The 27,655-nt window shown below is 46.4% G+C and overlaps 1 protein-coding gene across 3 annotated transcripts in view; it reads right to left on the bottom strand.

Moving 5' to 3' along the window:
- The window catches only part of NCK2 (NCK adaptor protein 2), a 77,588-nt gene that overhangs the window by 2,729 nt on the left and 47,204 nt on the right, over positions 1-27,655 (bottom strand). For 2 of the 3 annotated variants that reach the window (XM_011956628.1, XM_011956629.1), the window contains exon 3: positions 11,051-11,772. The exons of the other annotated variant lie outside the window; for it this stretch is intronic. In XM_011956628.1, the coding sequence (XP_011812018.1) occupies positions 11,051-11,772 (722 nt within the window). The remainder of the gene's footprint in view (positions 1-11,050; positions 11,773-27,655) is intronic. 3 annotated transcript variants of the gene reach the window in all.

The following is a 27,655-nucleotide window of genomic DNA, read 5'->3' as shown; positions in this document are numbered from 1 at the left end:
ATATATATATATATAGAGAGAGAGAGAGAGAGAGAGAGAGAGAAAGAGAGAGAAAGAGAGAGAGGTCTTTTATCTCATTTGCTGAAAAACATGCAGGAAAGAAGATACTGAATGATAAATGTTCTTTGTACAAAAATACCGAGTTTTGATCAATTCATTAAATGAATAACAATTAGTTACTAACACATGCCAGGCAGGCGGTACCCTGGATACGTGTGTGTGCATGCAGGACATATGCTCTGTGACAATCCAGTGTGGGAAGCAGATAAATAGAGGTGGACAGATGGCTGCACAGGGCAGTAAGTTCTATGGAAAAACAAAACAAAACAAAACAAAAAAACAGAGCTGCATGAGAGAGGAGCAAGAGGTATCAGAGGTCTAAGTGTGTGAGCGTGTGCAGATATGAGAGGGAGTACGTGAGTACTGAGAGTGTGTGAGAGTATGTGCAGCGTGTGAGTGCATGTGTGTGAATGTATGAATGTGTGTGCACACACAGGTATGCACTGGGGGGCAGGAGAGCCCTCTGGACAATGTGGAGCTGAGCCTGTGCTCTCCGAGGCAGGGCTGGTAGAGACTGCTCGGGAAATTGGCACCTCGGTGAAGAAAGGGAAGAAGGTCCTGCTTCTGTGGCACTAAAGAGGTAATGTGGCTGGTGGAGTGGAGGAGGGAGTCTGGTCTCCCCTCAAGGGCCCGAGAGTAAAACTCACCTACCCAACTGGCCCCTGCCTGTGGTTCCAATCCATCAGACTAAAGGATTTCCCACCCCCAGTCCCAATGTCACTCCTGTTCATGGTGTTCTTGGGGTCATCCTCTGTCTCCTCATGATCAACTATTCCCTTAAGGCTCAGCTCAAAGGCTATCCCACTGTTAAGAAGCCTCACTGACCCCAAACAAGGTAAATCCTCTACCCACTGGCTTGGTAGGTAGCATCAGGTTCATGCCTGGCCAGTGGCAGGACCACAGCCTAACATCTGAAATTTTTCATGGAATTCTCAGACCAGCTTTCTGCTTTTCTCAAAGCCCAGGAACTTCCTGCTCTGAGGGTCCAGCAGCTCGGCCCCGCTCTGCGACCTCCCAGCAGGACCTGAGACAGTTAACAAAGGCTTAGGCCATTGTCTATTACAGAGTTCACAAAAGCCCAAATATGTTTGATAAGAAGTGTGCAACTCTTGCAAAACAAGGAATCACTCCATTTATACCAATGACAACTCAGGGGAATGAGTGTCGGAGAAGACTCGAATTGTGCAAGGCAGCTGGGCTCACCCACCAGCCACAGCTGTTAACAGAAAAGAATGAAAGGAACAATTGTAAGTATACTTTGTATTTATGCATACCTCTGTCCCAAATAGACCAAATAAGAACAAACCTTTGAGGGGAAAAGCCCCATCTCATCGCCATGTGAGGCCCAGGGCATGCTCCTGGATGAAACTCCAGGAAGAAACCAGAAGGTTAATCTCAGATTAGGCCTCAGCTTATAGATGATTAATATTCTGTAAAGATGTATATTCTGTACTAGAAGTTGTGCCTTTAGGAAAATATGAGGGGCAGTCTCACTTATAGAGTTTACTATAAGCCAGGCTCAACTTAGAGATAAAGTGGCATCATTTTTAGTGGAGGCAGTATGGGAGTGAATCATGGTAAATATATGATACTCCCAATTTTAATTAAGCCAAATGATCAATAGGTGACTTTCTACATAAGGGAAATTTGCTTTTAATTCAAGCTCCTTAATTTAACATCATGGTGTGTGTGTGTGCCTGTATGCACGCATGAGTTGTAGCAATAAAATTTTCACAGCAGAAGAGGTAATTTTTAATTTTGTGGGCTCCTGACCAGAAACCTTCAAGTTAAGGATGTAGAACCAATTTATGCCAAGCAGGAGTGCTAAAAGTTGGGGAGTGCTCTTTAATTTAAACTGAGTAGATTTTCTGTAGGAAATCTGAAAAAGACCAATCTGTATACTAACATACACCATTACATGTTACCACTGAACACCTCTAAGCGAAGTGTGAAGGTGAACTAGTTAAGATGTTCTCCAAGTGTGCTCTTAAGATCAGCAGCATCAACATCCTCTGGGAACTGGTTAGGAAGCATATTCTCAGGGGCCAGCCATGGTGGCTCACACCTGTGATAGCTGCCCTTTGGGACGCCATGGTGGCAGGATTACTTGAGGCCAGGACTTTAAGACCAGCCTGGGCAACATGGTGAGACCCTATCTCTACACAAAATTTAAAATAATTAGCCAGGTGTGGTGGTGCATACGTGTGGTCCCAGCTACTTGGACGGTCAGGGTGGGAGGATCACTTGAGCCCGGGAGGTCAAGGCTACAGTGAGGTATGATAGCGCCACTGCACTCCAGCCTAGATCACAGAGTGAGACCCTATCTCAAAATAATTAACTAAAAAAAAGAAAAAAGAAATGCAAATTCTCAGGCTCTGCCTCAACCCTGCTGCAGCAGAAATTCTAGGGTGGAGCCCAGTCATCTGTGTTTTAACCTCTAGCACCGTGTGTTTTAATAAGCCCTTCAGGGGATTCTGATGCAGTTTGAGAACTGGAAGAAAGAAAATCTGGAACAAACATCGGCAGTGTTGGAGCCCATCAACAAATGTTTGGCCACCAGAAAAAGATGGGAATGCGATTTATGGGCAAAGCAGCCCATGATGGAGGGAGTGCCAGTCTGCATATACCTTTCTGATTCTGTCCTGAGGACTCTGGCTCTGCTCCAGACATCTCTCATAGGGAATTTCCCCTGAAGGGACAGCTGGGACACTGCTGTATGGTCTCTTCCTTTCAAAGTGAGTCAGTCCCTGCATCTGATGGAGACAGTTACTCCTGACCCAAAACAACTCTGCCTCCAGAGGGAGCCAGGGAATGATTCCCATGAAAGCAACTCCATCAATCCTGTTCTCATCTGTTGTAGTCCCTCCATGGTTGGCTTTCTAGAACAGACTTCAAGAAATCATTTGAAAAAGGAACACGCCACACTCGTTCCTCAACAAGTACGAGTACTGATAGTATGGCAGAGTACTCTACATTTAAGCTTGTCAAAGAATCTTAACACATTTTTGAAACATGCAGTCAAGATGCTGGCTGAGGCAGCAGTCATCTGAAGGCTCGACTGGGGATGCAGGCTCTACTTCCAAGGCAGTCTGCTCACATGAACCCCCGGGGGGCTCTGTAGGGCTGCCTGAATGTACTCTCAACATGGCAGCTGGCTCACCCTAGATCAACAGAGAGCAAAGAGCCAACCACAATGCCCGTCTCGGAAGCTGCCCTCCATTGCTTCTGCCACATCTTGGTCATTAGAAGTGAGTTGCTCAGTGCGGCCCATGCTCATGGGAAGAGGGTCAGGTTCTACCTTCTGAAGCAGAGTAGTAAAGAATTTATGGACATCTTTTTAAGCCATCATAGATGGACACGACACTCATTAAGATTTTCTATGGTTGGACTAAAACCTAACTAGACTCAGTCCCTGGGTTTTGAAACATCTGCCCTTTGATTTCTCCTCTTTAATCGCCACCTTTGTGCTACCTCCCACTGTCCACATTTCCTACACTTTCCATCTCCAAATACTGTACTTACTTGATATATAGTAATTTCTCTGTGCTGATTACTGGGCAAATTCTTCAAATTTTCAAACATCAGACCACTTCTTCCTGTTATGTCCTTCTGTGAGTATTCCTTTTAAGGAAGGATTTTTCTGTTCTCATAGTTTTTGAATCAATGGTTCTGGAGAATGAACAATTAGTACAACCCATTCATTCGACCCTTCTTTTCAGACAGTCATTTTCCAAGTGGAATCTAAGGACAATTAACAGGTTGGTGGAAAACCAACCTCTCTCGGGGCCTCTATGATCACTGTTGTTTTTGTTTAGGCTTCAGAGTCTATGTTTGAATATAACTAAGTGCAAGAACCCTATTTAACTCCACATCCCCACACCAGGCTCAGAGTAAGTCTCCACAAATGTGCAGACTTAAAATTTTCTAATTTTGACTACCTCTTCCATTATTCATTCATTCAGGTAATTCTTACACCTCAGCTCTTTGCAATTTGTGCTTGCGGTAAGTGGGTACTTTCAGAAAAGAACAGTAGAGAGCACACTCTTTGATCCCATCTCTACAGCTTCACCAGCTTGATCCATTGCCTCAAATACTTGCTGAAAAGCACCTTTGCAATTTATAAAACAGATGTCCTGATCAGATACGCCTTTCCCTCTCTCAAGATTTAATCATTGTTTTCTCATAGAAGGAAAAAAAAATGAATGCCGAGGACAGACTTTAATATCCTTTATTTCCTCCTCCATCCCTGAAAGCTTACGTATTAATGTGATTTTCTTCTAAGCACAATGATCAGGAGGAAATGGGAGGAAGGGGCCTTGCGCCAGGTCCTTTTGGTTCTTGAAACCTTAAAACTTCTCCTTATCTTTCACTTTGGACTTAATGAAAAGATGAGGGTAGAAATGCCCTTTGTGTGATTCACCAGGCCTCCCACACAGACCCTGGACTGATCTCCAGCCACGCTGAAGTCTCCAAGCATCAATAATCTGCACATCTCCTTCTATCCCCAGAGAGAGGTCATCCTGTTGGTTTCTTATCACAAGTTGTATCATTCTTTTATGTTGGTAAAGACATGTTTTTATTCTTTTACTTCTTTACGGAAGGCACTCTTCTATCCACAGAAGTGGTTCACTTACCTCCCAAAAGTGAGAACAAGTGGGTTAGAGGCAAATCGTGATCCACTGATTAATAGTTTCTCAGTTTTTATCTCACAAAAACTGCCTTTCGGTTTTACCGTTCTATTCGGTCACCTCCCTAGTTGTCTGAGGTAGCCTTCTTTTAATCAAAATAACTCCTGTCTATACTTATGCTGCTAGCTGTCGGGTGACTCAGCGCTCTTTGTTTTTACATCAGATTCTCTCTTCCTTGCCCCAAGTGTGATGAGTCTCACCAGCACTTCCTATTCTCCTATCAATGTTCACTCTATAAAATATTTACTCTGCAGGCCTGAAGCCAGTCCACACTGACATGTTCAAATATTCATCTCATTAACTTTGGAAGTAATCTTATTTACATAAATGATGAAAAATCAATCATCAACTATAGGGCAGCCCTCCAAGTCCCATCTACCTAATCTAGGAAAACGGAGCATTCCCTGTCCACTTTCCAGTTAGTATGCATGTGTGTGTTTAGCCCTCCCTATCCTCAAATGTATTTCCCAAAGCCACATGTAATACCTCACCGTATAGGCCTTTAGAATATTGTCCTTGTTATTCTTTGTCTTTCCACAGTGTCATACCTGATGTGACTGAGTGACAACTTAAGTCAGAATTTTACCATATTACACAAACAGTATGCATAAAGGCTTGAATCAAGTGCATACTCCACAATGCAGTGGTTCTCAAATTGGAGCATCGGAATTATTCAGGGGTTCATAGGTTCTCAGGATTTGGAAGAAAAAAAGGACTCAGAGGGCTTCTTCAAACCAAGGTTGCAGAGCCCTACCCCAGAGATTCGAAGTCAGCAAGCTGAGACAATCTGCATTCTAGCAAGTTTACTGGTGATGCTGATGCTGCTGGGGTAGGAACCACACTTTGGAATTATTGCCATGGAAAGTGGCTGAAGAAAATTATACACGGGTATTCTCCTGCTCGCTTGTGGCAGCATCTATGCTTGACTCTGTTATACTTCCAATGACTATACTGTAGATGGGATTTTTAAAATGCTAAAATGCAATGCAGTAAGGAAGATGGGTGAGGAGACCAGTTTGCAAATGACTGCACCATCAGTTATTACAATGAACTAATTTAAATGGCTTTCTGTGTTATCAACTCCACAGGGATCTGAAACTCTATTTTGTTACTCTATGCTGCTCTTGCCATGCTACAAAGGTCATGTTAAAGAAATGCTTAGTAATAGTGCCATGAGAAACATCCCCAGGTAAATGAGAGACCCCACACAGAAATACAACTCAAAAGGGGAGATATATGCCCCCTGAAGGAAGACAAGCAAAACGTAAAGCCGAGATTAAAAGTTATGTGGTGATGCAAATCAAAACCACAACGAGCTACCACTTCACACCTACCAGAAGGGCCATTTTACATATATGTGTGTGTGTATATATATATGTATATTTATGCGTGTGTGATATATATACACACATATACACACACACACACGGCCATGTATGGCTTAATGACAGGGTATGTTCTGAGAAATACATCATCAGCCGATTTGGTCATTGTGCAAACATCAGGGTGAACTTACACAAACCTAGATGGTACAGCCTACTACACATCTAGGCGACAAGGTATGGCCTGTTGCTCCCAGGCTACAAACCTGCACAACATGTTACTGTACTCAGCATTGTAGGACACTGTAACACAATGGTGTTCTGTAAACCAGAGAGATGTCTAAATCTATAAGACAATATAGTCATGGATTTTTTTTGCAGCCACAGCTGCAATTTTAACCCCAGTGCGTGACAACCGTGGAGAACTCCCAGAACGAGGCCAGCACAACTCCACCTTCTGGGAAAAACCAAGAGCCATGGTCCCGAAAGAAATTATAAACCTCTTACTGACCAGGTTTGCTACTGATTGTATTAAAAGCACTAGCTTTTAGCAAGACGCCTGTGTTCACAGATCCCAGTAAATGATGCATTGCTTGGTGTGTTTTAAAGGTCAGCATTGAAGAGCCAGCCAGAATGAGAAGGCAGAATCAGAATCAGGTGATGAGCACTAAACATCGAGATAACAGCCTGCACTGCATGGTCTTGCAGGCCCTTCCATCTTCAAGAGTTAAATATACTTAAAATTAGAACTATTACAAAAATCCAGGCTTAAAAATTCCATTTGGTACTGGGCAAAAAGCCTGGCAATTAAAAATAACTTGTTATCTTTGAAACTGGAAAGATGCCCACAGGCACTGCTCACAGCAACCTAAGGTTAAGTCATCTTAACATTAACTCATTTATGAAGAAACACCTACGGATCACAGAGCCTAACCATGAAACCCTGGAAGCAGTTTTCACTTTGCTCTGACAACCTGCCTCCTTCCAATTCACCAGCAGAAACACAGCAAGTTTATTTTCAAACTCTAAACAGTAAAAAACAAAAAAACCCAAACCAAAACAAAACAAAAAAACCCAAAAAACTCAACAGACATACACTTCAAGAGATAAATTCCACTCAACAAAAGCTATAGTTCCAAATGAAGTTCAGCTTTATGACAATATTTGTATAATTTTGGAAATGTAGTATTATGCAGAAATGGTTTTAATAACAGTCGCAAGAATGTATAAAACCACCAGGAATGCATCATAGGGATCAAGGGTTTTCAAAGCATGGGCCCCAAAGCAGCAACATCACCACCAAGAAACGTGCTATTAATAGAAATGCAAATTCTTGGGCCCCAGACCTCCTGAATCAGTACCACTGCAGGTAGGACCCAGTAATTTCTGTTTTAACAAGCCTCGAGGCGATTCTGATACACACTACACAGTTTAAGAATCATTATTTGGAGAAATGGAATGACGAAAATGCCTGAAAATAGAGTTTTGGGTAGAAGTTATAATTTCTATAAGAAATAACTTTGAAAATACAGAAAGGAACTATTCTAATTACTTTATTTCCTGGCCAAACTCTTTTAATGTATTTCAAAAAACAGACATGAAACATCCATTGACTTTTAGTATGGCCAATATGTGCATTAAATTATCCTTAGCAGCAGAGTTTTTCTCTATTGGAAACAAATGTATTGTATGACAATATTAGTATCTAATACTATTGCAGGACATAATAAATACATGATCTCTTCGGGATCTAAAATCTTAGAGGAAAATGGCCTCCCAGACTTGTGGCTGATGCTGTCCAGCAAGTCACCCAGGCCAGCTGTGCACCTTTTCCAACCATATCCTAGTTGTGATCTGTCACTTTCGGAACAACCTTTACAAGGATGGGGGATGCAGCAATTAAGAAAATAAAATACTGACAACTTGTACAGTTTACCAGAAACCCAGTAAAGGGTTACTGTTCATTTTAAGTACAGCTTTCTAGCCACATCCATAGAATCAATGTGGACAAAATGTAATATAAAAGGATTTACGAGGGACATACACAGGGTGAGTAGGATTTCTGAGTTTTCTGGATTCAAGCAGGTATAGCTCACAGCTGAAGGTATGATAACGAAATATGGAGAATAAGCACCAACAATATATCACCTTTAGTTGCTAAGGATAAACGACAATTGTAGATGAGAGAGGAGAGCGACGGAGGAGGAAGAAATGGAAGAACAAGCAGTAGGCACTGAAGTTCACGACAGGAAAGAGGGCCCAACAGGTTCGTTCATTTGTTAGTTCACTGATTCATCTAACATATCCAACAGATACTTCTGAAATACCCAGCACTTACTGATAGTGGATAGCGCAGGATGTGGCAATGTTTGTCCTCCCTGAAATAAGCACCTCTCAATATCGTCAAGCAAGAGTCTAGCTCATTTACACTGCAGTCACTCAGGGTATTTTAAAAACTGATACGCATGTTGAAGATCCATTTCAAAAGAAATAGCTGTGCTTATCCAGAAGCCAGGCTTCATGTGGTAACCTCAATTAAAGGCCCAGGCCCAAAGATTCCAAGAAAAAAGGAAATTAAATGAAGATGCCTGCCTCTGAGTCCTGCAGGGAGGCTGAACCCCTCAGAAACCTTTCCATCCTGGCACGCTGTGAAGGAATTATGTCAGATCGTGAACCTAAGGGCTCTTGGTGGCCTGGTGGTGGCTGTGAAAGCCAGTTCTAACCTGGGAAATGCCAAAATGAGCAGGAAAACACATGGGGATGGGGGGAGGCAGTGGATCGTGGGAAAAAAAACAAGCAAAGGACTTGTCCACTTGTCCACCAGGACACGTCCCCGGCAGTCACAGGTGACAGCTGAGAACAGCCTAGGTCATGAACAGGAAACGCAGTAAACCTGGCCTGGTTCTGCAGTCAGGAGAAAAGAAGCCATACAACACCTCAGGGGTCTTGTAGAATCCGAGTGGCACAAGGCATGCACACTAACAGCTGAAAATGGCCTGTGTCACGGCAAGATCCATCAGGACAAGCTGCCCTGCACAGCATCAGGCCACGTGAAGCCTCAGACGAAGACGGTGCTGCTATGTGTGCAGAGCCGATGCAAGTGCCAGTAAAGCCCTTTCCACCCTATATTCCTGGAATCATACATGTTGCTCCTTGACTTTCTAAGTTAGGAGAGAATGCAAAACATCTTGAAAGGCCCCCAATTAAAACATTGTTAAAAGGAAATACAAACAATTAGTGCTTTAGCACTTTTGAAAAAGTTAACTCATTCTCTAACAATGCAAGGCAACTGAGACAGTGGGGTGTAGCGTTCTGAGATGAAACCCAGCCAATGCATGCATCCCTCCTTATCCAAAGGGATCTGGTCCCTGAATTCAGACAACAATGACCACCTGTGCACGTTCCACAGACAAGCCATAGGTCCTCCCTAAGGCCAGCAACCCCGGAGAACACCTTTTTCATCTACTCTCTAAAGTCTTTCTTCTTCTCCCCAAATCTTAGGCAGAAAGAATAATGACTGGGAGCAATGTCTCCACACTGCAGGACTTCCTTCTGAGAAGTCTCTTCAAACTCAAACATTTTAAGCCAAGATCATATTTTGTGCATTATACTTAGCCCTTAAGGACTCTGGACCAAGCACTTAATATTGTAATTGGTTTTCCAGCACTTTCTCTAAGTTTCTGCTTGATTGAGTTAAAAGCGCTGCTGTCCTTAATTTGCTTAAGGCTTCAAACCCGATCTAAAGGAAGTGGTGCACAGAGCTCTCGTCATGTGAGAACAATTCAATGTGATGTCTTGCCAGGAATGATAAACTCTGGTGACTTGATAAGAAAATCTCAGAGTTCAGATTTCAGATGAAGTTAGCTTTCAGGCTGGCATTCCCGTCCAAGCACATCTAAGGCTCCGCAAAACTGATGACACCACAAAGGAGTCCAGTTTCCACCACCACGATGCTCCTTCCTCAAAGAGGAGAAGATCCCATTTGCCTTTCTCTGGAGGGCTTTGAATGCTTCTCTGATCAGTCAACAGGACTCCTGAACGTGCACTTATTTATTGTGCCAGTCACCTTTTCAGAGGACAGCAGGGGCAGCAGGTAGTACATACTTACTAGTCTTACAGTGTGCATTTAAAAATGAAATTGAAGCCTACTAGAACCAATACAATTCAAATACATCAAACTCTATCTCCTAAATGCTTGTTTTGGAAGTCTCTCGATTGTAGAAGGTGTATTTGTAAAGACGTTTGCAAAACTGGTCGAATACTTCCTTCACACACGAAAAGGCTGCCTTCTGGGATGCAGGCTCCACCCCCATGCCTGAAACTCACTGCCCCCAGCCTGCCCACCGCTGGAAGTGGGTCTGCTGCCCCAGTCGAGTGGCTTCATATCTCCCACTCACTGTACACACACAAAACTCATCTCTCTCAAGAACCCTTGTTTTCTTTTCAATTCATCTCCTGAGTGCTTTAAAAGCTTTTCAGAGATGAACTCAGTGGCACTGCCTGCCGTGGCAATGACCTTGGGATTATACGGTTTACAAAGAGAAAGCAAGCAAACAACAAAAGGCGGTGTCAGAAACCAGCCACCAGTCTTGCAAAGATTGCTTTCTCTGGGAAACAGACCGAGTAGAAACAAAGTAAATCACTCGGGCCTTCTATGTACACAGAATGGCAACCAGGAGAGAAAATGATGTTTGAGTCTGCAAAATACAAGAAGGGGAATCTTCGGAGAGAAGCAGAACCACCTTTGTCAGCTACAAACATTTTTTCAGTTAACCTCCCACCTCCAGAAATGGACACCCACGATCCCCAAAACAGATGCAAGGAAATCACGGAGTAGCAAACATTACACTCAATTGCATTCATCTGCATCTCCCGCCTTTCTAGTGTACTCACACAATGTGAAATGGGCGTGGCACACAGAGCCACTGTGCAAGGCGCATTTACTGCCTCCAGCCAGAGCTGCGGGCGCAGGGCACTTACCGAGGACTCGCTGTCCCTAATGAGGAAGTCGCCCTCCACGCCCCGCTCGTTGAGGGCGCACTCGGCCTGGTGCCGCGTCACGTTCCCGTAGTACCACTCTCTGCCTGCGAAGCGCCCGCTGGACGAGGGCCCGGTGTAGCTTATCTGTGGGGCGTGCGCAGGGTGCAGGGCAGGCCCGTCACTGAGGACCACCACATAGTTTTTGGGGACGAGGCCCACCTGGCCCCGGGCATTTTTGCATTTCCACCACTCGGGGTCGTTCTCGGGCTTCTCGATCACCTCCATGGTCTCCCCCTTCTCGAAGTTGAGCTCCTCCTCGGTGACTGAGCTGAAGGGGTACAGCGTCTGGACCACGTGCAGCACACGGGAGCCCTGGCCATTGCTCAGCGAGGCGCCCTTGCGCAGGCTCAGGAAGCTCGGGGACTCTGCAGCTGCCTCGTCCACCTCCTCCAGGACGTAGTTGGAGGGGAACCAGCCGATCTGCCCGTTGTAGCTGCCCCGCCACCAACCGTCGCTGCACTTCTCCATGACGGTGACACGTGACCCCTTCACCAAGGACAGCTCATCCTCCCGCTCGGCAACATAGGCGAACTTGACGAAGGCCGGGATGTTGAGGTCGTAGATGCGGTCGGCGCTGCTGCCATTGGCGGGGTACTCAGCATCCGTGCTGGGCGTGGGGGACGCGTCCCGCGCGCTGGTCTTCCTGCGCGTCTTGCCAAGGCCTGTGGAGACACAGCAAGGCTCAGTGGCGCGGGGCACTTGGGCACCACCCCACTCCCTAGCCTACCGGGATTTCCACGCAGTTTCTCCGGCGGTTAAATACAAGGGGACACATGGACAGTGCTTACAAACTGTAATTACCATCAGAAAAATAAGGTTGCTGGCAGCTGCCTCCTGTAGTTGTGAAGTTACTTAAAGTTGAGAACTACTTAAACTGATCTATTTTACCCATAAAAACATGTCACAGGGCCAGCACGGTGGCTCACGCCTGGAATCCCAGGCTTTTGAGAGGCCCAGGCGGGAGGATTGCTTGAGGCCAGGAGTCTGAGACCAGCCTAGGCAACATAGCAAGACCCTGTGTCTGCAAAAAATTAAAAAAAAAAAAAAAAAAAAATTAGCCACCTGTGGTGCACATCTGTGGGCCCAGCTACTGGAGAGGCTGAGGTGGGAGGATGGCTTGAGCCCGAGTTCGAGACTGCAGGGAGCCGTGATCGCTCCACTGCACTCTAGCCTGTACAACAGAGGGAGGCCCCGTCTCTAAAATCAAACAAAACCAAAAAATGTGGAAGTACCACTGACACAAAAGATAATGAGAAGAGCAGAAAGTTTCCTTCTGAAATAACCGTTTTTAGAGCATCCCTGTGCCTCTGAGAAAAATAAAGTGTAAATGCAGAAAAAATACCTTTTTCATTCCTTGAATGGGTGAGAAGTCAGACTAAATGAATTCAAAGACCCCTTAGAACTCTTAAGACCATCCAGTCTTAGGGAGCACAGCCTGCATAACCTGCCCTGCCCCCAGCTGCCTTGCCACTGCCTCCTCCACTCCTGGGACACTCACTGCCCTCACCTTCACCCCTGGGCAGCATAACAGCCCTAATGGGCAAAACCCACCATCTTCACCTTTCTTCTCGTCTTACAATTCTTCTCTTCTTTCAAAACAGCAGACTAATTTCCCACAACAGATTGTGATGAGTGCATTAGGAAAACTTAGCTGATACCTTAAATCGAAGACACAATTTTTCATACTGTGATTCAAAGCCCACTAGTGGATCATAAAAACTAGTTTAATGGGTTGCAACCAGCCTACAGGTATGTGTTGAATTTAAGGGAATAAAGTAGAAAATTTCAGTGCATCAAACACAATTACAGTCAGTACTGTTTCTTCAGTCACAGATTTGAGTATTGAATCAGAATGAGGAACATTCTTCCTGTGCGTGATGAAAAATGCTAGAAAAGCCCTAAGGTAAAAATGTTTTAACTGTGTTAAAATGCATGGCATTCTGGAACATTCTACGAGAGGAAAGCACGTCTGCCCCACAGCTGGGGACACACCCCACACAGGCAGACGTGGCCTTCCTTAGCTGTCCTGAGAGACGCGTGCTCCCACCACAGCTCTGCTTTGACCTCTATCTTAACCAGTGTGGAGGTTTAGTCATTTGTAGACTCCTCAAAATGACTTCCTCAAAGCACTTCCATGGGTAGCTTCTTGTACCCCTTTCTCCTTTTCTTCCTTAAACTAGAATAAAGGGGATCAGTCCTAAGAATTACTTGTGCTTCTATCGCCTTGCTGAGTGGGCAGGAAGTCAAGAGGGGAAAAAGGCTGATTGTCCTCAATGGTGGAGAGCTGGGCCGCTGCCCCCCTGGGGCAGATCAGCCCTGCCCAGCAGCCACTGGACGTGCACCCATGCAGCACCAGGAGGCACGTGAGGCCACGTACGTTTCAGAGCAAATACACTGATCCATTTATGCTAATGTCCTCTGACATTTCTCTTTGTACCACACTATATTCACGTGCATGGGAAATACAAGAGTAAGCCAGACTATTAGAACAGGTGAAACACTTAGATCTCTACTTTGGGTTAACCCACATTATACAAAAACATAAACCTCCAAATCTGAGAACTCATCCTTTCATGGGATTTCAAATGCAGGATGGTACAACTACACGATGAGAGCACCAGGATAACACCACAGCTCCACAATCCGGAAGGCAGGCCATCCATGAAAGCGAATTTTTTCTGTCCAGAAGGCAGTGGTGCCCGAAGTTCAACCAGGAAGGCCTTACGGCCTTATCAAACGGCTAGCAAGCTGGGACCACCGGGGCCAGGCTGAGGCCAACTTTTATTGGCAACAATGATGTCAAGAAATAACAATGAACAATAAACTTTTAATGGACCTTTGCAAACATATAACTTACAAAAGCTATTTGAGAAAAAAACGCCTGTGGAAGAGCGGGTTTCGGAATATTCATCAGGCCATGAAGATAAAGGCGACAAGATCAGCAAAAAGACATTAGAGAGTGGCCATCACAATATGTTATACATAATTGATACATGAATATTCTACTTTAGTGACTTCTTTCAAAAAGAAAATACAGTAATTTAAATTAATTAATACAGCCACTGAGTTCCTGAGACATACCAGGCACCAACCTAGACTTTGGTGGAGGGTGAAATGAGCAGACAAGCATGCTTTCTGCCTGCACAGAGCTTATACTTCTCTATTAAGACTGGAACACCGTACATAGCAAGCATGCAGCAGCAATTTTAACCTGTTTTGTTCGAATGTGATCTAAGTAGTCTTTGGGGCAACTCAGAGGGTCAGTGAAGACTGACAGAGAGCTGCATGCTCTTGGTCAAATTACTTAATAAATGTCTGTGTACTGATTTTCTTACCCCCCAAATGTGAACATGTTAGTCTGCTCAGGCTACCATAATCAGTACCACAGACTAGGTGGCTTAAACAACAGACATTTATTTCCTCACGGTTCTGGAGGCTGGAAGTCCAAAGCAAGGTGCTGGCAGGGTTGGTTCCTTGCAAGGCCTCTCTCCTGGACTTGCAGATGCTGTCTTCTTCCTGTGTGTCTTCACATGGTCTTCCCTCTGAGTGTGTCTGTGTTCCAATCTCCTTTTTTATAAGAACACCAGTCAGACTGGATGAGGGCCCACCCCAGTGACTTCATTTTAACTTAATCACTTCTGTAAAGGCTCCATTTCCAAACACAATCACCTTCTGAGGTCCTGCGGATTGGAACTTCACATGAATTTCAGGAAGATGCAATCTGGCCCATGACAGGCGCCGGCATTCAGCTGATGCTATAGAGCACAGGAAGTGCTCTGTGGATAACAATGTTTACTCTTATTAACTAAGCTGTGGCTTTCTTGTTGCTCTAAATGATATTTTACCAAAAGAAGGCCAAAGCCCTCTTTAAAAACACTTGGTCATCATCCTATCAGTGTCAGATGGCCACCAAAACAGAAAGCCTGCCTGCCAGACTTTGCCACCTGGGAAGCAAAGGTTCTTCCATGGGAGCAGTGCTGTATGTAGCTGCTGGTGCAGTGAAATTCAAGAGGCAAGTGTCTGGGGATGGAGAGGGACCTGACTTTACTGACACCTATGTTACCTAAACCCTCACAACAGTCCTGTGACAAAGTGGGCAACTTCTTCATTCATGGAAATGAGGAAACTGAGGCTGCAAGAGGTCAGGGAATTGGCCCAACATACCCAGCCAGTGATGTGGCACAGACTGCACACCCAGTAAATCCCCATTTCATCCATAATAGTCAAGAAGCATAGTTCGGATAGCGACTGGCGTCCAGCATGGTTTTTATGGAAAGCATTATCATCTGTAATATGATTTCTATGGGAAATGAAACTAGGACTCTGAATTGGGGTGCCAAGAATCTATTCCACTCCCTCCCTGCCCCCTTGCACGCTCAGGCGGAGAGAAACCTTTTCTCTTTCTCTACAGAATGAACAGGCCCCTGTGTCTCCAGACGGGAGAGGGGCTGAGGTTCAGATAATGAAGATTTTGGATAAGAAATGTAATACCAGTGACAGGCCAGGGCCCCAGAACAGCAGTTAACAGGTCTTGGCAGGCTGGAGAGGTACTGTGTGGGAAAGACGTCAATGGGACCAAGTTGCTGGGTTGCTGAGAAAGCAGGTCCCTTTTCTTCCCTGCACCCTGATCCTGCCCAATGGCCAGAGCCAGGGTCATCTAGAACAGAAGGGATGGGAGACCCTGAATGCTGGCATACGAAGATTTAATGTGCTCAGTCCTCCTGACTGCTAAGGATACTAGAGCAAGAAAGCTGTGGCCAGGGGGAGGGTGCCTGGGCAAGGTGTCTCAGTGGTAGGAGGGGGAGTGGGAAGAGAAAAGTGCACCAAGAGTGCAGGTGGCCTTTCTGTGTAAGAAAGGATAAGTAAACTGCAACCCTAGAGTCAGGAGAGCCTTTACATGGGGGCAGGCTCAGGGGACTCAGTGATCCCTCGTCCTTCTCCTGTTGCCTGGACTTCACCTGGAGCTGTGACCCAGCCAGGTGACAGCCAGGACATCTCAAAGGGAAGATTTCTGCTGCAGAACAAACAGGGATTCATGTGCGCCTGGGAGACAGGAGCACTGCAGCTGTGCGTCCTGGCCAAGGGCAAGTCCCTGAGTGGTGCAGGTTCTAAGCGACCGCCTCTCTCTAATTTGAAGGCAAACTCATTACCTTGTAGGTAAAGAGGCGGCACCGGGATCCCAGTCTCCTTTCATTCTCTGTGTGTAGTTTTTCTACACATCTCCGCTTCATCGCTTCATCCTTCATTAAAGTAAAACCACCTACTGCTTCCAGTTGTAACAGAGGCACAATCTGCACCCTCACGTGTGTTTATTTTAACAGGGTAACACGATTTTTTTCTCACAGAATTTTACGTATTTTCTCCACAAGACAGGCAAATCCTCATACCCACTTCTCAGACTCGGCCTGTCTTTAGCTACCATAATGAAACCATAGCCAACCAGAATATGGCAGACCGGGAGCCCCCATCGTCCAGGGCCCCTGCTCACCTGTCTGTGTTCGCCTTTTGGAAGAGCACATTCGCCGGCACGTCCCTGGAGCCTGCTCACCTTGGGGTCAATAGCGAACTCCAAGGCAGGCTGCAGGCCAGGGGGATCCTTCAGGGAGATGTGAGGTAGGCGGGTCCTCACCCATGCAGAACACCCAGACAGTTTCAATGCCTCCCATCCTGCCCTGACCGAGGGATGGTGTGCGGCTGCGTGTTTTAGCAAGACTTGGGACAAGAGATGAAATGTTTTTCTTTCAATTGTCAAGTTAATTATAAAATCCTACTGCATAGAATTTACCTGGTTTTGAGCATTTTGGTTGGAGGTGTCACAGCAGCGTGCTTCGGATAAATCATACTGCGATGATCGTATCTAGAATGTGACCATTACAAAACCCTTCCAATGGCTGGCATGCTGTGTATTAGATGAACCAGCATTTTCTCACCAAGTAATGACTTTATCTACAGCTTGTTCAATAATGTTTAAACTGCTACATCTTTGCATGAAAAAGAATGAAAGTTACTGTAAAAAAAAAAAAAAATAAAGCAAGATGCTGTTTCATGAGACATGCTCAGCAGTGAGCAGGATTTTAACTCTTACATTGAAGACCAGGCTCAGAGAGCATCTCAAGCTCTTTAAATCTATCATAAAATTATGGTGTTTAAAATCTAGAAGAAACCTTAGAGATCTGATGGCATCTTAATTGGTTCAGGCGCCTATAACAAAATACCGTAAATCAAGTGACTTAGAGAGTAAAATTACAGACATTTATTTCTCACAGTTCTGGAGGCTGGAAGCCCTATGTCAAGGCCCCAGGAGATTTGGTGTCTGGTGAGGGCCCAATTCCTAGTTCACGGATGGTGCCTCCTTGCTGTGTCCACATGGCAGAAGCAGCAAGGGTGCCCTCTGAGGTCTCTTTTACAAGGGCATGAATCCCATTCATGAGGGCATCACCCTCATGACATAGTCACCTCCCAGCACCATCACATTAAGGGTTAGAATTTCAACATATGAATGGGGGGAACACAGTCTGCAGCAGCTTGGCCAGATGCAGTTCAGTGTGCAGCAGCTTGGCCAGTTGTTCTCAGGCTGCTGCTGTGGGAAATGAGTCCTGGGATCCCATGTGTGTGTGGTCCAGGGGACTGGGCGGGGCAGGAGACCTCGTACCCCCAGCACCTTCAGCAGCTGCAATGTTCTGTTTGCTCTACACAGGGGCCCTGGGCACTTGACAGTGTAGTGTGCTCCACAAATGAGGCAAGTGACAGAGGCTTGGAGAGGCTGAGCATTCGCCCGAGGTCTCCCAGACCAGTCAGCAGCCAGGTTGGAAGGCAGGGACGCACAGCTCCTGGGCACAGGGCTGCCCAAGATGGACAGCAAGGAGAGCGAACAAACTCCTTAACCAAGTCACCTCCACAGGTGCCACATTAAAGACCAGCCACAAATTGTGCCATGACTTTATCTGCATTTCATAATAATAAAATAACATGTGCACTGTAGGTAATATTTGTTACTCGGTGAGCAGACAGATAGCATAATTTTTTTTTTTTTTTTTTTGAGACAGAGTCTCGCTCTGTCGCCCAGGCTGGAGTGCAGTGGCTGGATCTCAGCTCACTGCAATCTCCACCTTCCGGGTTCATGCCATTCTCCTGCCTCAGCCTCCCGAGTAGCTGGGACTACAGGTGCCCGCCACCTCGCCCGGCTAGTTTTTTTGTATTTTTTAGTAGAGACGGGGTTTCACCGTGTTAGCCAGGATGGTCTCGATCTCCTGACCTTGTGATCCGCCTGTCTAGGCCTCCCAAAGTGCTGGGATTACAGGCTTGAAGATAGTATAATTTTAAGTGGCAAATAGCTGAGTTGGATTTAAAGGTAAACTACACTTTCTGCTTTTGTGGTGATTTCCAGCATCAAGCTATTGGATCTCTGATCACAAGTTTTATTTTTATTGATAATAAGCACGTTTTAACTTTCCTGAATAAGATTACAGACATTAAAGATTGGGTTCTAATAAAAGCCTGAATATGTCATCCATTATTAATGTCAGCAAATTTAAAGTCAAAATCTTTTACATCCTTTTTCAGCTGAAGGGATGTTATAACAGATGACTTTAAAACATGCTCTGGTTGTCATCTTCCAGCTGGAGTTCTGGAGATTTCAGATAAAGTGTCAAACAAACTTGGTACTTCCGAAATGTATTCAAGCCAATTCATTTAGGCAGGGTGCACTCAAGTTTTGGGAGCTCTGTGGCAAAATCATTTAATTTTTGCTACTGATCAGATGTGTAATGTAAACCAAATTTCATCAGAAAGCTTCTTTTTATTGAAAATGCTATTTTTGCTAAGAATGGAGATTACTGATCTGTAGGGCTTTCCCCCACTATAGTCAGGACCTATTATTAAAGTCAGCTAAATATTACGAAAAGCTTTTATTATTAAATACTATGGAGATCTGATAAGCTCTGATTATGGTATAAAGTGACCAAAGTACATTTCCATATAAGAGTTCGACTATAACTCATGTTCAGCTCAGCTTCTAAGAGTTTTTGTGTTGTTGTATATTCATTTAATTTGCATCTGGTTTTTTAGCTATGCTGCTAAGATCAGCTTCCACTATTCAGAGTGTGAAGGGCAAAAATTTATGATAATATTTCAACAGGTAAAGGGAAAACACTCAGATTTACTCAACTTAAGGATTTTTTGACAGGGCGGCCACAAGAGATTAATGTAGTGGTTCTGTTGTCTTGATCTGTTCAGAACCCTTTGTCCCTTCTCTTAGTCAAACAAAATTCCTCTCTGAGAAGGGCCCCATCTCACCCCGAGCCTTCCCCCGCCTTTGGTGGCCATGGGGGAAGGCCCATGACTCATATCTGTGTAGTCAGGGCACTCCCGGGACCCTTGCTACAGTCATGGGGGAAGTACCATGCCATGGAGGACACGGCCAGGGCTGCAGCAGCATCTGCCCACGCGGCAGAGGTTCATGTAAGGAGTGAAGGGCAGACGTGAGCAGGGAGAGGCTCAGAGAGACAGGCCCTACCTAAGAGCTGAACCCCTGGATCCAACCGTACTTCTCCATCATCTGAGCCAACTTTTCATTTTCTTTTGTTCCCCTTCAGTTACTTTTGAGTTGACTTTCAGTCGCTTTGATTAAGAGCCCTGAAAAATTAAAACCACCCTTCTGCCAGCCTCACTGCTCCTCTCCCAAACCATCTCCCTTAAACGAGTCAAACTGCTGATTCCCATCTGAAAACGTGGTATATATGGGTGAGCTGAAAAGAACACAGTGATAGTTTTTGACTAAGGGGTTTGGGTGTGGGAGTGAGGGTAGTGGTGGTGGCGGTGGATCAGCAGACATAATTCATAGCTGGGTGGCGTGCATGTTTCCTAAGCCTGGAGAATCTGGACTTAAAATATTTACTGCAAGAGTAATAATGAGAAACCTGTGATGCTGGGAGGCCACATCCATTAAGCCTCACAGACCAACACAACGTAGCCTCGATTTTCTGGGGGCTCTCAGAGTTGACTTAGGGTGGGCCCACATGAATTCACTGGGGCCAGTATCTTAGGCACAGTGGTCAGAGAAAACTCTGAGAGTGGCTTATGGACTTTTGGGTACAAATCGATTTCAGACGAGGTCCAATTTAAGTCGGAAGAGACTCACGCACAAATGCCATCAGCTAGCTGCTTCGGCTGACACCCATTCCTTTTGTCACATGGAGACTCAGACATGACACTGACTGCTGGCCGAAGATGATGGAACTGGGGGTGTGGCACCTGGAAAGACAGTGACCTTTCCTGGCAGCCGGGTGAGGGCACCAGATGCCGCCGGTCTGGCCCCACCCAGGGTCACAGCACACCTGCCAAGACAGGCAGAGGACAGGCGCTGCTAATGTCCACTTCCGGGAAGGGCATCAGAATGTACTCACTGCTCAACAGAGGTGTACCCGGATGAAGGAGAAAGGGGACTTGCTTACTTTTTCGGAGATTTCTCTGTATCATTTCTGACTCCTCCCTAGCAACAGATGGCATTTAAGGTGCAAAAACTTTCAGAGAACTCTAACAGACCATGATGCTCTACAATCCTTCCTGAAACGCTGTCCCTTGGCTCTGCCATGAATTCACACTAGAATACCTACAAATGCCACCTCCGGCTGCACCTTCTTTCTTCATTTCTTCAGAGTCCTCAAGAAGGGTTCTTTGTTCATTTGTTGTTTAATGCTCAGCCTCAGGGAAAGTGTGAAGAACCTACACAGCCTCCTAAACCTCACAGACTAGTGCGATAGAGAGTCAGTTACACAAACCCAAGTTGCAGATGATGACCAATGGTGACAATCGCAATTAAGAGGAGGTGGTCAGGGAGGACTTCCCCAAGCATGTCTCTTTCGGTCCTGCAGGGCATGGAGGAGCTCAGGTGAGGACAGGAAGTACACGTGGCAAGAAAAACAGGCTACACCACGGCTGTGAGCAGAAGGACTCGGAGCCATTCAGAGATGTGAAGGAGGTGTTAGGGCTACAGTGTGGAAAGCAAGGGGACAGGGTACAGGGCAGGCCTGGGGGCGGGGGGGAGTGGGGACAGCATGCAAACAGCAGTAGGCACCGTCAGCTGATCCCGTAGCTGCAGAGAGGGATCTGGGCAGGGCAGAAGCATAGAGCTCTCCAGCTGAGGCTGGCAGAAACATGTCAAGCAAAGCAAAAATACTTGTCCACGGACCTTTCTCTTCCGAGCCTCCTGCTGGCAGAAAATAATCTCACCATTAAGAACTGTGTATGTTTAAGGAGGAAGAAATTCTAAATTCCTGACCACCATGGAGAAAAAGCAGTAAATGTACTCTTGACAGCTTCCCCAGTCTTCCATGTCCCTTTTGGGCACCAACTTCCCTTGCATGAAATCTCAGCCCATCTCCAAAACTGTCCCTTCCGGTTCCTGTTGTCAGGTGTCACGTAGTTTTCTCCCTGCTCTCTAAGGTCCTAATCAACCTTACCAAGTTGACCCAGGAAACTTTTTACCTCTAGTAGTTTAAATGAAGCTTTATCAAACAAAAACCAGGCTGGGGCAGTGGCTGATGCCTATAATTCCAGCACTTTGGGAGGCCAAGGCAGGCAGATCACTTGAGGTCAGGAGTTCAAGACCAGCCTGGCCAAAAGGGTGAAACCCCGTCTCTACTAAAAATACAAAAAAATTAGCTGGGTGTGGTGGCACGTGCCTACGATTCCAGCCACTGGGCAGGCTGAGGCAGGAGAATCGCTTGAACCTGGGTGGTGGAGGTTGCAGTGAGCTGAGATCGTGCCATTGCACTCCAGCCTGGGTGACAGAGTGAGACTCTGTCAAAAAAAAAAAAAAAAGGGGGGGAAGGTAGGAAGGAAGGAAGGGAGGGAGGGAGGGAGGGAGGGAGACAAAAACCATTATCTTTTTCAAAAGCTTAGCAAATCCCCATCTCCCTGAGGAGACTGCAGGTAACATGGTCCATAGGGAAACAGTACTGGTCTTCCCTCCACAGTAAAATGAGGGTTGATCCCAAAGCTCGTGGAGCACCTTGATTGGTAACCAGCACTACAATAACTTGGTGAAGCGCCTGAGAACGCCTTGCCTGTCTAAAGGCCTGTCTCCCGCAGGCCGTGGGAGCACTCACTGGTGCCCGTCTCACCATCCTCCTCATCTCTCTGTATTTATCTCCCTGGGAAGGACAAACAAAGTCACCATCGTGGCCTCAGATCCGGGCATGGAGCAGGCATTCAATACACATCTGCTAATTAATAAACCCCACTCACTATCTCATCACCGCAACGTCACATGCACTCATCAGCCCCTCCAGGCCTGTGTCTGCAGCAACAGGCACCTACACTGCCAGGGGTGTGAGTGAAAGAAGCAGGCCAGGATCACGATGAGCAGACCTCCCAAGCACACACTACGCTGACCCTTCTCTGCAGCTATTCCTTCCTCCTTCCTTCCACAAAGACCCTACTTTGCGCTGGGCACTCACGCACCCGTACATCAGTGATGCCGCTCCTAGGATGGAAAGCACTGCTGTCGCTGGGCTGTGTCTGACGGCTCCGTGGCACACTATTTCCTGATCCACCCCACATTTCCCCAGACTGGAATAACCTAGGATATTTACTTTTTATCTTTCTTTCCTTTCCTTCCTTCCCTTCCCCACCCTTTCCTTCCTTCCTTCTTTCCTTCCTTTCTCTCTCTCTCTCTCTCTCTCCCTCTCCCTCTCCTTCCTCCCTCCCTCTCTTTCTCTTTTTCTCTTTCTCTTTTTCTCTCTTTCTCTCTTTCTTTCTTTCAGACAGGGTCTTGCTGTGTCACCCAGGCTGGAGTGAGGTGGCGCGATCTTGGATGCAACCTCCGCCTCCCGGGTTCAAGTGATTCTTGTGCCTCAGCCTCCCAAACAGCTGGGATTACAGGTGTGTGCCACCACCCTGGCTAATTTCTATATTTTTAGTGGAGATGGGGTTTCACCATGTTGGCCAGGCTGGTCTTGAACTCCTGACCTCAATTGATCTGCCCACCTCAGCCTCCCACAGTGCTGGGATTACAGGTGTGAGCCACTGTGCCTGGCCTGACTTTTATTATTTCTAGGCATGCATACCCTATAATGAAACACTCTACTATCTGCCATTCAAAATCCCCAAGTTCAGGAAGGGACTGCCACAGGATGGCAGGGAGGAAGGAGCCTCATGCGACAGAAGGGAGTTGCCATCCCTGAGGGAAACCCCACGCAGCCACCCTGCTGGGTGGGGGTTAGGGCTGCTGGCGCCCCTGCCTCCTCAGCCTCCAGCTGGCTGCTCTCTGAACGGGAGGGCAGGGGGAGCACCTGTAGGGCCCCTGCTTGGCCCCGTGGCACTGCGATCTCACTGATGGACTTCAGCCCATACAGGTGCGCTGAGTGTCTTCCACCATCTCTGTGCAGGCAGTCCCTTTGCCAGTGGGTGGGCACACCAGGAGCCGGCTCCGAAAGGGAGGTGTTGGGACAAAGGGCCCACCCTCCCGACCACCACACGGGTCCTTGTGTCCAGGGCTCTGAACCCGACTTTCCACTCCAGTCATAAGAAAGCCCATTCCTTTGTGAGCAGGCAGGCAAACAAAATGATGGAATATTTAAACCTGAAAAAAGAAATGGTCTAAAAGTATAGAATTTTCTCACAAATGTGAAAGTCAAATGGGAACACAGATGCCAATGAAGAGAATTAAAAAATTTTTTTCATTATAATTTTTAATTAAAAATACATATTTAGTACCTCTCAACACATATACCGGATCCATGAGCCCAAGCGTTTTTGAATATGCAAAAGAGTGTACAAGACGCGGCAAGGATGCGACACGGCATCCTGGAGCGCTGCTTAAACTGTCAATCCACTGGCAAAAGTTCAGTAGGCCTGCCGTTCTCCAGGACCACACCTGCTCAGGAAAATGAAACGCGACGAATACATAAAAAGAGACAGCACATTCACCGGGCAATACGCAGGTGGCACGTGGTTGGCAAAGACACAGCCGAACCGTCCCTGCGCCAGCTTCTCAGAACACTCTGGAGCCCAGCCTCTCCGCCTCCTCGTGCTTGCTTTGGCACTTTCTGTAACATCTCTCTGCATCTACATGGCTTCATCTGTAGCACAAGGACACCGCTGGTACTCGTGGGGCTGTCGTGAGGGCCCCATAACGGAGGACGGCACTTAGCGGGGTGTCTGACATGCAGCAGGAGCTCAGGTGATGGCTGCCATTGTGTGTTGTCATCCTCATACCAGTTCGCTGTTATGGCTGGGGACACAGGCAGCATCCGGTGTGGCACTTTCTCAACAAGGTGTGCATACACCTCTATCCTCTCTAAAAAGCTCCTGGGGGGTGAGCCTCAGCTCACTTCTGCTCTGAGGGTCAGGAGCAGCTCAGACGCGAGGGCACCTATGAACAGGCTAGGGGAAGCACTGTGGACTCATGAGGGGGTAAGAGAGGAGTCCCGTTTCTCAGGTAAGGGTGGGCTGCGGGGCTGGACCGTATGCTGCTTTGGATGAACAAGGTTACTGAGACATAAGTGCTCTGGAGTGCCTGGGTGCAGTCCACCTGTTCTGCGTTTTGGAGAAGGGCCTTGATGGAACTGGGCTCCAGCCTCCAAACCTGGGCTGTGAGGAGCCCACTCCTGGCCTTGCTGTGAGGCAGATCCACAGCCCTGACCAAGTCGCTCGGCTGGCCTGGGCCTCAACTGCTTCATTTTCATAGAAAAGCGCTGGGTCAGGCTATCGCCTTTCCACAATTCTACAGATAGTGCAAACTATCGATTAACTTCACTTTTTAAACATAACCGTGTATTGTAGGCTTTGAAGAAGAAAAAAGAAAACCCACAGAAGAACCACAAGGGGATCAAGTGGTCCTTTTGGACGCCACACAGCCAACTTTTGTCACTGCTGAATGAAGTTTCTTAGCACACCCGGTTAAACATTATAGATTTAGTCAACTTCAATTAGCGGCATTAGAACAAACTGCATGTTTACCACTAATTCATCTCTACTTTACAAACACCCACTTGTAAATTTCACAAATCAGACAATCAACAACTATGTTCCTTAAAAAAAACAAACACACAAAACCAAGCAAGATTCCCCATAAACAGCTGCCTCAGCATGGCCTGCCTCCAGGAAGAAACACAGGCCACCCCAGCCTTTAACTTACGAACAGTTGCCCTCTGGGTGGCTCTCACAGCTGTGGGGGTCACTGAGGACAACCTGAGTGTGTGCACAAAATCTGTGAATTCCCAAACGGAAGGGGAAGTTATAAAGCAAAACCCACACCAGCCTGGAGGAGCTGATCACACGGACAGATTTCTGGGCAAAAACTGACATGAGTCAATGCAGGCTGATGGGCAGAAAGACACCCAACTCCACCCTTACTTGCCAAGGTCCATCAGTGACACCAAGGCAGCACGTGGGCCATGCAGGAGCCCTACAGATGCCCACCTGCTTGCAGGCAGGCAGCCTCACACATCAAGCCAGTAAACGAGCGCTCTCTCCATAGCCTCACACCTGCTTCCAGGAAACAGCCACTAAAATGGAATACAGCAAAGGAACTTTTGGACATATGGACAGCACCTAAAAAAGAGAGCACACCGTATGGGTAAATGCAGACAGAAACATGCTAGGAAGATTGTTCTCTAATTCCCTGGCGTATTTGGTTCACGTTTCTTTATTCGTAAACTTCAAGACTCCCGCCTGAGTAACTCAAGGTAATCAGTTAGGAAGGGGTGATCTTTAGGAAGCTGAAGCAGGGTGAGATCACCTTAACAAGACGCAACCAAGATGCCAGTTTCTGGGATATGCTCTGCCTGATGTTTTACCTTTCACCAGAACATGATTGGCTCACCCAGCCAAGTGCACACAGCAATGTGGATTCTATGCACCCCATGGCAAACTCCACACCTGATTCTCCTTAGTATTCCAAGGGTACGGACCCCACCCTCACTTCCCAGGGTCTCTCCTGCCTTGTCCTCCATTAGAAATCTTTTTAGACAATCCATGTCGATTTTCTCTCGAAATATCCTCCTACTAATCTGTTGTGATTTGTTTCACATTTTTGGTTCTAAATATTTGGAAGCTAATGATACACAAAAACAAACCCACATTTATTTCGGGGTGTCTGGCACCACAGCTACTGCCTAAGATTCCATATTATGTGGGCCCTTCCTATTATGAACAATCTCGCAAGACAGAATTTTAATGAATTCTAAATTATGATACATTATATTTAATTCATGTTCATACAATGGCAAAGTGTACAACAGAGACATGAAAAGTAAACGTGAAGTGTTAAATGCATCTCTGAGAACCCACAGAGTCCCTGTCTTTGCGTGATAAAGAGACGATAAACAATTTGTCGGAGAAGCGGAACATTTAAAATAGAATTAAGATAGCTTAATTTTTTTCCCCTTATGTTACATACAAACATTTCAAGGGCAACAGTTTGGCTTTGTACTGATCTGAAAGGAAAAAGTGGTTTCTTGGAGAGTGGCTTAGTTTAGAAAGCATGTCAGAATGGTATGTAGGATGATTAACAGGAATTTTCTCATTCCTGAAGAACATTCAACTCAGAAAAACAAACTACTTCGAAGACAAATGCACCATAAAGAACCAGCTTCTCCTTTTACATGACTCACAGGATATAAAAGCCACAATGAGCATCACAACCACTCAACACCCAGGAAGCGTATATACCAAAAATTACTGGGTGCATCTCATTTCCAGCCTGTGTCAGGACCAAGTAACCGGGGGAAAAGCCTGATGTTCTCTAGACCAGGGGTCCCCAACCCCCCGGGCCGCAGACTAGTACCTCTGTGGCCTGTTAGGAATGGGCTGTACAGCAGGAGGTGAGCAGTGGGCTGGTGAGCATGACCACCTGAGCTCTGCCTCCTGTCAGGTGGTGCGGCATTAGACTCTGATAGGAGCGCAAACCCTATTGTGAACTGCGCAGATGAGGGATTTAGGTTGTGCACTCCTTTTGAGCATCTAATGCTGACGATCTGAGGTGGAACAGCTTCATCCCGAAACCATCCCCCGGCCTCCTGCCACAATCCGTGGAAAAATTGTCTTCCACGAAACCAGTTCCTGGTGCCATAAAGGTTGGGGACTGCCGCTATAGACGAACTGCACTGTGACAGCTAGTACTGATAACAGCAAGAAGTCGACTGTGTAATGGGATCTTGATTATATACGTATTAACACTAGGAAAACACACACAATGTTGACTGTGATTACTTCTGAGTGATAAGATCACAGGGCATTTGCTTTTCTCCTTTATGCTTTTCTCTAGTTTCCAAAATTTAAAAATAATATCCCGGCTGGGCGTGGCAGCTCATGCCTGTAATCCCAGCACTTTGGGAGGCCAAGGTAGGCGGATCACCTGAGGTCAGGAGTTTGAGACCAGCCTGTACAACATGGAGAAACGCCGTCTCTACTAAAAATACAAAATCAGCCAGGCACTGGCGGCGCATGCCTGTAATCCCAGCTACTCAGGAGGCTGAGGCAGGAGAATTGCTTGAATCCCGTAGGCGGAGGATGCAGTGAGCCGAGATTGTGCCATTGCAC

This window comes from Colobus angolensis, unplaced genomic scaffold (assembly GCF_000951035.1).
Source record: "Colobus angolensis palliatus isolate OR3802 unplaced genomic scaffold, Cang.pa_1.0 Scaffold42, whole genome shotgun sequence".
NCBI classification, from domain to species: Eukaryota; Metazoa; Chordata; class Mammalia; order Primates; family Cercopithecidae; genus Colobus; species Colobus angolensis.
Note: the sequence above shows the minus strand (reverse complement) of the source record. Positions and strands in the feature narration are given on the sequence as shown.